General features: G+C 39.3%; 1 protein-coding gene across 1 annotated transcript; it reads left to right on the top strand.

Annotated features, from left to right (window-relative positions):
• Window positions 1-7,665: 7,665 nt before the first annotated feature.
• Window positions 7,666-9,431, top strand: LOC118735381 (probable 26S proteasome non-ATPase regulatory subunit 3). The gene is made up of 2 exons (XM_036465101.1): window positions 7,666-7,935; window positions 7,991-9,431. Exons 1-2 carry the CDS (start codon window positions 7,772-7,774, stop codon window positions 9,306-9,308), a joined length of 1,482 nt encoding a protein of 493 aa, XP_036320994.1. The 5' UTR covers window positions 7,666-7,771; the 3' UTR covers window positions 9,309-9,431.
• Window positions 9,432-13,204: the final 3,773 nt, after the last annotated feature.

Below are 13,204 nucleotides of genomic sequence, written 5' to 3'. Positions count from 1 at the left end.
CATCCGTAATGGTAATATAACCGTCGCGAGTTATGGATGTGGAGCCGTTGCTATTTTTAGTAGGTATTCAGCAAACTGATTTGAACGACCATCTCTACTAAGCTGAACTCGCATATTGGTAGACAATTTTAATTTTTGTGTATGTGACCATACTTCAGACTTTTTAAAGCACGCGTTCACAATATCTGCTCGGGTGCCCTTAGGGACCACCGGTAATGTTTGCCTAAAATCTCCTGTGAATACAAAAGTAACTCCACCCATTACCGCCGGAGAAGATCTTAAATCTTTAAGTGTTGTATTCACGGCATCGATATGACACTTATGTGACATTGTACACTCATCCCATATTTCTAGCGATGCTTTCTGGAACACAACAGCGGCGGCACTATTTTTTTTTTATCGAACATATACAGGGTTGTTCTGGTGAAAAATTAAGAGGTAGCTTGAACGCGGAGTGAGCAGTTCTTCACCCACATAGAAGAGTAGCAGCAATGCCAGAAGAGGCTACAGCAACAGCAATTTTGGCTTCGCTACGAACTTTAGCCAAAAGTAGTGAAGTAACGAACGTCTTGCCTGTTCCTCCAGGTGCGTCTATAAAAAAAACATATCCTGTGTTATTTTTTACTCTAGATATCATCTTATCATATATTAATAACTGCTCTGATGTTAGCTTTGGTTCATTTTCGAATAAAAATTGCTGTAGCTGATTACACTCTTCATCTGTACGAAAAACGATCTACCAATGCTCGTCAATGAGCGAAACAGAAATCGTTTTGTTTGCACACTTTTTTCTTTGCAAAGTTTGTGTCTTTGGACGAATCATTCGTGAAATGTTTCGTTTGTTTTGAACTCTGTGTATGGACATACTTGGATACATACATACATATGATTAGTTTGTTGTGTCAACCACATACTGCACATGACTTCGAAGCGATGCTTTGCCTTTCGGTTACCCTGCAAAAAATTGTGCGACTAATCTCTAAAGAGAGTATCCGAGATTCCTCTCAATCGGGTACAATTGGGCATTAATTAGTCGCAACTAGTCTCATACGGGTACTATTGGAGGTCAATTAGTCTCGACTCATCCCTTGCGGGTATAATTGGAGATCAATTAGTCCCCGACTCATCCCTAACGGGTACTTTTTAACGATTTAATGATATGTGCGCACTTAGTCAATGAAATTTCATGTGCGGCGTTGGCACACAGAGAGAGTATTCGCCTAACAAAACTGAGCACCCCGGTTCGAATCGCGGCTGGCGCAAATTTTTATTTTTATTTTTTAAAAGTGACTAGTCGCTTTTTATACCCGTTCGGGTATAAAGGTGAACAATTAGTCTCTTCATAGGACATGCTCGAACAAAAGCGATCAGTTCATTCCATATAAAGAGATCAAAAGTGGTATTAGTCGCATGCTCCTTTGCGATTGATCCCGGAGTCATCCCGGATTAGTCCCATTTTTTGCAGGGTATGAATGTGTACACACATATATATATTTAGCATGTTCAATCAGTGATCGCTGTTTAGCTCAAATACGTTTATGTGTGTATGTATGTGGTATAGCGCAGTCACGTCGCTCATACACATCTCTTTTGCCTTTGTGAGCTCGTGTTTGATCGGCACGATGTACAGATTTTTCGCGTAGCTATGCGCTGTATTTGGCAACCAAATAGGCTTATGCTTGTACGTCTTTGTAATTTTTTGTAACTTTACGCCCAAAAAAATGGTGCTTATTTTCCAAGAATAAAAAATATAAGTATGCCACCCTGCTTCTTTTTACAAATGCTTCGTTTTAAAAAAAAAATATTAAAATCGGTTTAGTACTTTGAGAAATAAGTCGTTACAAACGTACTCCATATAATCAATTTTATATAATAGTATAGATATAGATATTGATAGTAGTTGAAATGAGGGGGTTGATTATGAAAATGATTTTTTAAAAGTTAAAATTGGCTTTTTGAAAAAATTTGGATAGTTATGTAATCTTGGCATTATTGTTTTCTCTGAAAATGTCTAAAAAGGTTTCGTGGTTATGAAAAATCTCGAAGCCTAATCGGAGATTCGTGAGCCCTCTACATTGAAAGGTCCGGTGCACATAACCGTCAGTTTGTCCACAAAAACATTGATTCGTGCCTATTGCTCGAATTTTGTAAAGATAAGCCCTGTCATAAGTATGGCCGAATAGTACACGGTTAAGTCTTTTAACTTCAGTAGGGGGCAGCCGCAGTTTCCTGAACCACGTTGTCTCTTTTCTCATTAGGAACGTAGAGGCAAAGAGGTTTGGGTGCTCGTCTGAGTAGGCTATAAAGGTCTCATACCAGTTTGTGAATAGATCGTTTTTTAGCTGCCTGAGGGCTTCTCCATGGTAAGTTTACAATTCCTACTGGGACTAATTGTCGTTGCATTTTTTGCAATTTCGTCCGCCTTTTCGTTCCCTGGTATACCTTTGTGGCTCGGCGTCCACACAATGTCTGTTATAATGTTTAGCTCGGAAAGTTTCCTAATAATTCTGCAGGCAATGCTGTTTGTAGGTTGAGATTTACTAAGAATATGACATGAGCTCAGACTGTCCGTGAAAATTACCAATTTTCTGACCCCCTTTCTACTTGCAATTTCGATGGCATCCTCGATCGCAAGGAGTTCACCGAATGAGGAAGAAGTTTTGAATGGAATATGAAAGGCATGTTCAGATTTGTCCGCAAGGTCATAAACACCACATCCAGTCTCTTTGGTCAGACAAGGAAGCGTCAGTGTACATCACCTGGAAATTATCAGTCAGGTAGTTGGTTAATAAGCTGGCATGCTGCGCTCTTACACTTTCCGCAGTGGTGGATGCCTTGTTACCTGTAAAAACTTTGTCGACGATTTTTACATTGGGGGAAAGGGACCACCGGTCAATCTCATCAAGACAGTCAAGAATATGCTGGTATTGTCGATAGACCATCGAGTAGCTTGAAGTTATGTTCGGATTGGAGATAATAGAGTCTGAAATCGGGTCCTTGTGGGCAAAGATTTTAACCAGCTCTTTTGCTGTGAGCCATTTTGCACGTTCTGCAGGTGGTAACTCATTTGCAAGGGCGCAAATGATGGGGACAGGAGTTGAAGGAGTGAGACCAAGACACCTTCTTAAGAATTTGTTTTTGCAGCACTGATATTTTATTGAAAGCGGTCTTAGAGCTATTTGCGGCCGTAGTGTAACCGTACTCAATTTTTGACCGTACCATTGATTTATAGATATTTAAGGCTTTCTGGGGATGTAAACCTGACTTGATGTTAGTTAGGTACTTAAAAAGTTTAATGTTGCTAGACGCGGCTTCAACAGTGGCGGTATAGTGGCTATTGCTAGTCATTGCCATATTTAAAGTTCTTCCTAGAATTTTGACTTCGTTGACTTGTTGTATCCTACTACTACCAACAAGGATGTCTATTGCCTTTTTCGACCCTTGAGAGATGTGCATAACACTTGTTTTCGAGGGATTGAACATTAAATTGAGACGGTTACATTTCGCTACAAACAGACTCAATTTGGACTGCATATTATTGACTGCTTCCTCAAAATTGTTCCCTGCAGAGATAAGAAAAAAATCGTCTGCAAACTGATAAATGCTGGTCTTGCAGTCGCCCAGATTATGAAGCTTCGCAGTGTAAATGTTGAAGAGAATGGGGGATAACACACTACCTTGAGGTAGACCGTTTTGAATTTGTGTGACCTTATCGCCCAGCTGAAGAATTCTGAAAGAAAGGAAGTTTATAATCCAGTCAACATAAAGGCTTTCTATGTGCAAGCTTATGAGTTGATTTTTAAGAATGATGGATTAATTGATTTAAACAAACTGAGGTAGACTTATTTTTCCTGTATGCAAAAGTAGAGTGAGGGAGGATGCTATTCGTTTCAATAAACTCATTTATTCTGTTTTTGACGCACGAGTTTATTGTTTTTAGCATGACCGAAATAAGTGAGATCGGTCTGAGATTTTGGTAGAGACTTAAATCGCTACCCTTTTTGGGTATTGGAACAATCTTGATTGTTCGCCAATGGTAGGGGATTTGTTTCGTTAAAAAATTGTCATTAATAGCAGTCCTAAAGGAGTTGATTGTCTGATCCGATAGCGCCTTGAGCATACCATATGAAATTCGATCCACTCCCGCAGCTGTATCTTTCTTTTTGCTCAGCACCTCCTGAATCTCCTCGTAGGTGATCGCCAGCTCATGACGTGGCTGAACAGCATTGTTGATCTCCTCATTGGACGGTTGTGCGGCAACCTGCTCCTTCAGCATGTCTAAATATAGCTGGTTGTTTTCTTCGTTCCATAGACCCTTACAATCTTGACTATAATCCCCCCTCAACGACCTCACAAACCGCCAAGCTCCACTACCCATGCCCTGATTTATCTCCTCTATTTTTCTATTGAAATTATCTTTTTTTGCTCTTTTTACCTCCTTCTTCCATGTTTTTTGTTGCTCGATGAGACTTTCCATGTTTTCCGGACTTGGACACTGCTTGACTTTTTTAAAGGCAATAATGAGAAATCTGTAAACCTTGGCCAAGTCATCATTCCACCAGGCTTTTGGTAATCTATTGTTTTTGGTATTAAAAGTCGCCTTATCGATTTACTCTTGTATTCTGGACTCCAACGCTTGGACATTCGACTCACACTCAACCTCTCTCAAAGCCTCAAGGAGTTTTCTTTTGGCTGTGAACTTCCTTATGTTTTTCGCAATTGCATTCGTTTCCACGATTATAGGGAAGTGGTGACTTCCACCAATACGCGTTTGGTCCACTGACCATTTGCACCGCATAGTGCTGTTAGTGAAAGTCAAATCAAGCACAGAGCCACCTGTCGTTCTCATGTCCCTTTTATAGGTAAGGCTGCCATCGTTAAGACTATGAAAAAAGGATTGTTGAATGGTGTTAGTCAAATGTTTGCCGCGATTGGAGTCCACACTATCACCCCAGGCAAGGGCTCTAGCGTTGAAATCGCCCATCATAAAAACATTATTAAAAGGTTCCAGAAACAATAATATCCTATCCATTTCATTGTTGAAATCCCTAATACTGAGGTTGGGTGGAAAGTATGCGCTACAGATGACAATATTAGGGTTGAGATTTTTAGTCTCAATCAGAATAATGTCATAGTCAGAGTGAAAGGTGATTCTTTTAAATGAAATGTCTTTTTTGATGGCAATGGCAACACCACCATAACCATCAGGGCGATATTTTTTGACCAGTTTAAAGTTTATCAGTTTCCTGTGTGGAGTACGACTAGATAGAAAAATCTCGCTAAGGCAAGCAATGTCGATCGATATTTGTGCAAGTAGAATTCTATAGAATCTAAGTTAGCTCGCAGTGATTGGCAATTGTATTGTAATAGCTTCATCATGTATGAACGGATTTAGTGATCCCGTAATCTCAGTCTCATCTCTTCTGGCAATAATTGTTTCAAATTGATTTTTAAGGCATTGTATACCTTCAAAAAGTTCAGTGTCGTTACTCTGAATAGAAATTCGTTGTGTGATTTTTATCATCTCAGTTATGAGACGTTCAAACTGTGATACGAGACCTTTTTGGTACTCAGGTGAGTTGTAAACTGGATTCCCAGGGGCTTTAGCCGTCGTCCGTCTAAATGGCTCTCTTACCGTTATAGGAGCTGACATTGTCGCAACTCTTTTAGCAGTTTGGCTGTATGTTCTTCTCGTGAAATTTCTATTTATATTGTTTTCCCTATCCACAACCTCAGTATCTTGCGTCGGCAATGCAGGAAAAGTCCCATCATCGCATTCTAACATGCTGAACCTATTGTTTCTGGGATAGTATTGATCCAATACTTCCTTCCTAGACAACTTCTTGACTGTCCTGATGCGATTGACCATCTGTTCCTTTTCCCAATGTGGGCACATTTCTTTATTCGTAGCAGAGTGGCCTGTCTTACCGCACAAAATGCAGACATTTGCACTACATGAAGGGTCCTGGCATTCACCTTTACCGCACATAACACACCTCTTTTTACCTTTGCATGACAATTTGGTGTGACCAAGACGGCCGCAATTGTCGCATTGTCTCAAGGGGGGAATATAAAAGTCAACAGAGAGCTTTGTATAACTGTAAATTATAAATTTGGGAATGTCATCACCAGTGAAACCAATTTTGACCGAAGTTGTCAGCACATATGAATTACTTATGGTATCTTTTCTATTGAAGCGTCTGACAGAACATATCGGAATGGTGGACCTAGCTTCCTTTTTTATTTAATTTTTTTTTTTATTTTTTCATTTTCCTCAAAGCACGTGGGTATGCCCCTTACAACTCCATACATTTCTAAGGCCGTTCGGGGTATAAACGGTCTTAAGCCTCTTTGGAAAATTTTTCATCACTTATAAAATTGTTGGCCGCAAAGGTATTTTTAAAAGTAACTTTGTATAACGTTTTGCCAATGGCAGTAATAAGGTCCATGTCTTTAATTCTCAGATCTTTAATTTGGCTGAATAAAGTCAGACCAGTTGAGACTTTTTTGTTTGTCATCTGTGTGTTGGCTGACGCATCAACCAACACAAAGATTTCACCCTTAAAGTGTTGAGGGTATAACACTGTGTCAGTTTCGTCTCTTGTACTTTGATTTGGTCTAACTGTACCACAGCCACCTGCGTTTTCGGTCCCGTTGCTGTTCCTGCATCGGTTTCAACAACCATATCATTATTTTGTTCTACCGTTATTTTTCCACTACACGTTTTTCCTTCTTTTTCATGTAATTTCACTAGCCCTCCACTAGCAGAGAGCTCATAAAAATCCGAACCAGCATCATCAATGCTGATTTTTTGCTTTTTAGAGTTAATATCTTCAGTTTCATCTTCAATAGACGTCACCGACCATGGAGTCGGCGACGCCAAACTACTCATTTTCTTCAGCGCCCTAAGTGGCACTTTTTTCTTTTTTTTTTAACAGGCAACTTAAGATTTTTCCTATTAACCACTACCACAAAAAACAATAAGAAAGTTTTGCCAAGATTACTCACCTAATTCTTATGCTTCCCCAGAATATTTGTTAATCGAAGACACACGCTTTAATTAAAACAGAAATTTACACGCGCACACAAAAAGCCAAAGACAATTGCAAAAAATTGAACGCACTGTACTTAAACACAGGTATTTCACAAAAAGACGCGCACGACCCACGCACGCTCTTCGCCAAAATCTGAATGTCGACATTTCAAATATATCAACAAACATTTGTGGGTACTTTTGCACCAGTCATTGCCTATGGGTTAATGACAAAAGAATCCTATACATGCACAATATTTCATGTATTAATTTTCAAATAAGACTGCTTTTACACAGTTCAAGTATTGAATTCAATTCTGCTCGCATGTGGAAGAGAGGGGGTGAGAAGAAAAGGGACGAGTACACATGCGTCTGTACCGTCAAGTCGTTTCAACTTTCTTGCATTGCTTTTGGCATTTTCGTTGCTTCCCAAAACCAAAAACTTGAATTCAACAGAATTGAAACGTGTAAAAGCAAATAGAAAACACAAAAGAGAATGAGCAAGAATTGCTTTCAAGTACTTGAATCATGTAAATCGGGTGTAAGCATATTGTCAATGGCTGGTTTACTGTATACTGTGGTCACAGCGTTACAAATAGTGGAAATGTCATTTCGTTTGACATGTATGCGTTTCACTTTCGTTGCGTTTCACTCTTTGTCATTACTCGACAATTTTTGGGTAAACTTGAATTTTGTTCGTTCGTGAATTTATTTATAAATTAAGAAATAAGGAGCAAAATGACTAATAGTGTTGAAGGTACAGGCCAGGACGTTGAAATGGATGTGGAACCTTCCAGTGAAACTGTAGGAGATGCGAAAAAAGATCAAGGCGTTTCCACCGTCTTGGAAGTCCGCGAGCAGATACGCCAAATTGAAAGGGCCGTAGCATCTAAAGAATCGAGGTAAAAAAAAAACTTTCATACTAATAATAAAAATAATGATCGGTTACTTTATTAGATTCATTTTGAGAGTTCTACGTTCGCTTCCAAACACACGTCGGAAACTTAGTGCAGCTATTTTCAAGAACCTTATTCAATCTATTTATCCAGCCGGTACGGAACGAGAAACTGCTCTAAGTTTGATTCCAAATACTCCGGTCGGGGTTATAGAGCCTGATGTTCCGCGAAGCCGTTCTGCTTCAAAGTCTCCAATCGCCGAAGTGGACGCATACTTTTATTTGCTTTTACTAGTGAAACTTATCGACGAGGGTGATATAAAACGTGCAGTTTTATGTTCTGAAGCTCTTATGTCTAAAATAGCGGGGCAAAATCGGCGTACTTTAGATTTGATTGGAGCAAAATCGTATTTTTACTACTCTCGAGTCACGGAACTCAATAGCTGTCTTGAAACTATAAGAGGATTTCTTCATGCTCGCCTGCGAACGGCTACGCTCCGAAATGATTTCGAAGGACAAGCAGTTCTTATTAATTGTTTGCTTCGAAATTATTTGCACTATTCACTTTACGACCAAGCTGATAAACTAGTAAAGAAGTCTGTTTTCCCAGTTTCGGCTAGTAACAATGAATGGGCAAGGTTTTTGTATTACCTAGGCCGTATCAAAGCAGCGAAGCTGGAATACAGCGATGCGCATAAACACTTGGTACAAGCACTGCGCAAAGCTCCACAAAATGCAGCCGTTGGGTTTAGACAAACTGTACAGAAATTGATCATAGTTGTCGAGTTGCTGTTGGGAAATATACCTGAGAGACAAATTTTCAGGCAGGCAGCACTACGAAAATCACTTGCTCCATATTTCCAACTTACTCAAGCAGTCCGTTTGGGTAATCTAAAGAGATTTGGGGAGGTAGTTGAAAACTACGGTCCTAAATTTCAACAGGATCACACCTACACTCTCATTATTCGACTTAGGCACAATGTTATAAAAACTGCCATACGCTCAATTGGACTTTCCTATTCACGCATTTCTCCAAATGACATCGCAAAACGCCTAATGCTGGATTCAGCAGAGGATGCAGAATTTGTTGTATCTAAAGCCATTCGGGATGGCGTTATTGAAGCTACTCTCGATCCAGAACAAAATTATATGCGAAGCAAAGAAAGTACTGATATATACAGCACTCGTGAACCTCAGTTGGCTTTTCATGAACGTATTACATTCTGCCTTGATTTGCATAACCAAAGTGTGAAAGCGATGCGTTACCCTCCGAAATCCTATGGGAAAGATCTTGAAAGCGCCGAAGAGCGCCGGGAGCGTGAACAGCAAGATTTAGAATTAGCTAAAGAAATGGCAGAGGATGACGAGGATGGATTTTAAACCGGTTTCCTTTCTCACATCAAAAACAATGGCCAGCGCTATTTTACAAAAAATTTAGTACATACATACGCATAACTTTAACGGCACCCGTATTTGAATTAAATGTTTAAAAATGTAAAAAATGTATATGTATTTTGGCCCCTATTATGAGTTGCATTTGATCTTAGAGTGTAGTCGAAAGTTCTGATCGAACGAATTTTCATTTTGTGTTGCGCTCGTTCAGCGCCACGGAGACGATCAAATATCTTTATCAACGCTTTAAGTGTATTGGTGTCGTTGGCTTCCCACTGGGAAAATAGGGCCTGTTCGAGGCACGTAATAAAAGCGGCATTACTGCCGTACTGATGAAAAATGGCAACATTGTTGCAACTGCCCAACTGATAACACATTGCTGGAAATTCACACAGATCATGATACTTTAATAATTCGCACAACACTGCGGTTGTGATTGCAACTCGAACAAGCCCTAGGTAAGCCCCCTACGAGGTAAGCCATGTTTTCTTTCAGTTTTTAGTAGCAAAATTGTCATCTTGGCCAATTTCATCTAATAGTAAAGCACAAAATGAACACCTCCGACGACACATTACGTTGTCAAAATAACGTGCAGCCGGAGTTATTTCCAAGCACCGAACTAGTCATAGCGACTGCTCTGCATTACACATTTTTGTTAAAGTAAGGGATATTTGTTAGTGACATGGTAATGACAGCCGGGTGTATTGTAAGTTGCTGCCCTTCGCCTGGCGGCCCTTACCACTTCCCTGCCGAATGGCCATTACTTTAACAAAGACGTGGCCGCCTTATGTAAGTAGGAATTAAGAATGTACATTTGGTATCAGACACCTCCGAGCCGCTTTACAAAGTAAAATACGTGTAATGCAGAGCAGTCGCCCGAAGTAGTTCGGCGCTTGGAAATAACTTCGACTGCACATTACTTTGCAACGTACAACGTAATGTGTCGTCGGAGGTGTCCATTTTGCGCTTTACTAGTAGATGGCATTAGCCATGATGACAATAGGTACGTTCGTTTAAAATCTCCAGTAAAAAACATCCAACTGCTAGGGACACGAATTTTGATACCATATCGATACTTTTGGCATTCGATACCGATATTTTCTACTCAATAGTTTTAAATATATACGATATGTTTTGGAATCGAGTACCAGAACCCTAGTATCGTATCGAATGTATTAAACTCACTGTTCAATATTATTGCATAGTCTTTTACTTTTCTACTAACTTTTTGCAGCCCTGTGATGTTGTACTGAACATTGAATTGTTTTACCTTTTGCAACCCTGTAATGACAACTGAGAATTGTATTTTTTGTAAAAAACTCGATTAAATTCGGAACTTTTAAAGAAAAGACACGCGGATTTTCATTTAACCTTAATTTTATAACAAGGTTCGTATTACTATTAATGTCTTCGCAACACTCACATTACAAGGATAATGTTCTTACCAATTAATAATAAATTGGGCTTTAAGAGCAGAAATGTGCAATATAGTTAGGATTGCATGTTGTGGAATTTGAACCCGCGACTTCGGTGTTTTAAGACAAGACCTCAATCTCTACGTGTTGTTACACAATATGTTAGTGTTTGAGCGAGATTCTCCTCCGATTTGTAAAGTGCGCCTTAAGTTCTGAACACATTAAAAACGACGAGCTACGGGCCACAGCTTCCAATTTGTTATCTTCATTGTCTAAACGCTTTGTCGATAGCGACATGATTTTTTTTGAATGCATCGGCAACATCATGAATTTGTACGAGTTTGACACAAAAGAAGAGGAAGAACCTAATCTGTCGCTGGAAAAATAGAAATAGATCTAATCTGGCTACACACTCTAGATCTAATCTGACCAAAATCTACATAAGAGTACGTGTTAAAATAATTTGACAGCTATGGTCCATAGCTCGTCGTTTTCATTGTGTTCGGGCTATTAATGTGGCACAAAAGGGGTCCCTACAGTTTTATGGCGACTTTGAACGGCGATTTTGTTTTACTGGGAAGCTGTTTTTCATTTTCAAGTTTTGAGCACTTCTAATCATTACACCAAAGCGGCCTATATACGAGACCTATATTCATATACATTTTTTGGATTTTGGTATCGATATTTGAAATATCGAGTCTTTTTATTCCGATATTAATGGGTACCCGATATTTTTAAAGCGATATTTTAAATGAGTACCAAATCGATACTTTCTGTTCAATATCGTGTCCCTAACAACTGCCAAATTCCCGCGAAATGTCACCTGTTCTCTCACAAGAGAAAAATATCCAAAACAGTACGCGAACAGAAAATTTGCAGAAACTTGCAAGTTGACGAACAGCTGATATAATTTTTGTTTACATTCAAAATTGTAAAATTTAAAACGTACGAAAACTCATCACAAAGTGGTATCCTGACACAGTTTATTGATTAAACAAATAACTACTTACTGGTCGGCCGCTGTGGTGTAGTGGTAAGCAGGTTCAAGCCCTGGTCAAAGCAACACCCCAAAAAATATAGAAAAAGGTTTTTTCTTAACAGCGGTCGTCCCTCGGCAGGCAATGGCAAACCTCCGAGTGTAATTGTGCCATGAAAAACAGCTTCTCATAAAAATACAATCGCCGTTCGGAGTCGGCGTAAAACTGTAGGTCCCTCCGCTTTGTGTGACAACATCAAGGCGCACGCCACAAGTCGGAGAAGAAGCTTGGCCAAACACTAACATATGTGTAAGCGCCGAACTATTATTATTATTATTACTTACTTCTTACAAGTACTATTAGTCGAATTTTATCATTTTTAACTTCCAAACCATCAAATTCCATTTTCTGATTTGCCTAAATACAAACCAGCTGTTTTTGATCAGCTATTTTCCTGTTGGCAAATCGCTGTTGGCAAAAATTTTTGCAGCTTCCCCTCAAAATGAAATGTCACTTTGCCCTCTCAATTTCGCCTACTTTGCAAGTTTTTTCCGTACGCTAACGCAAAAACCTGAAAGTTTTGGTTAAACATGCACAATTAACAGCTACGCGAAAGCAACTAATTTTGGTACTAAAAACTGAAAGGAAACATGGCTTACCTCGTAAGGTGCTTACCTATTTTCCCAGTGGGTTTTGTCGGCTACACGTACACCACACCGACTCGTTGCCGGCTATGATTGATGAAAATCAAAAAATTTTGATATTTGAATTTGATGACTGTTTATTTGACCGTCTCGCGTTATGCTTGACAAAAAACAAGCTCGCTTGCCTTCTGGGCGTCGTGGTGAGGAAGTGTGCGGACAAGAAAAAAAATGGTTTTATGTTTGATTGCTCATTATCAATGCTTACTAGCTTTATGAAATGTAATAAATATTAATTTATAACATATAACATATAAAATTATGCCATGAATGATATAATAATTAAAAACAAATACTCATCCGATGATATCGTGCTAACAAACGAACACTGCGTATTCATAATACAAAGTGGTGATTGAAGCGTTTATTTGAACGTCTGCAGGCAAGCCACGAGCAAACCTCACACACATACGCAATGCTTGACGTATTTATTTGATTGTCTCCGTGGCGCTTAAGATGAAGAATAACGCTATTGTGAATTTCGCTCGTTTAGGTTGTTCACAATAGTATATTTTCACCGCTGAGAAGCTTTGCTTACAAATCGAGCAAACTAATGGGCTGTTTTTGCTTACGCGTAAAAGCACATTTAGCGCATTTAGCTCTAAATGCAAATACAAATACAAAATACTCATCCGATGACATCGTGCTAACAAACGAACACTGCGTATTCATAATACAAAGTGGTGATTGACGCGTTTATTTGAACGTCTGCGGGCAAGCCACGAGCAAACCTCACACACATACGCAAAGCTTGACGTATTTATTTGATTGTCTCCGTGGCGCTTAAGATG

This window comes from Rhagoletis pomonella, unplaced genomic scaffold, assembly GCF_013731165.1.
Source record: "Rhagoletis pomonella isolate Grant_MI unplaced genomic scaffold, Rhpom_1.0 Rhpom_scaffold_00003, whole genome shotgun sequence".
NCBI lineage: Eukaryota > Metazoa > Arthropoda > Insecta > Diptera > Tephritidae > Rhagoletis > Rhagoletis pomonella.
Note: the sequence above shows the minus strand (reverse complement) of the source record. Positions and strands in the feature narration are given on the sequence as shown.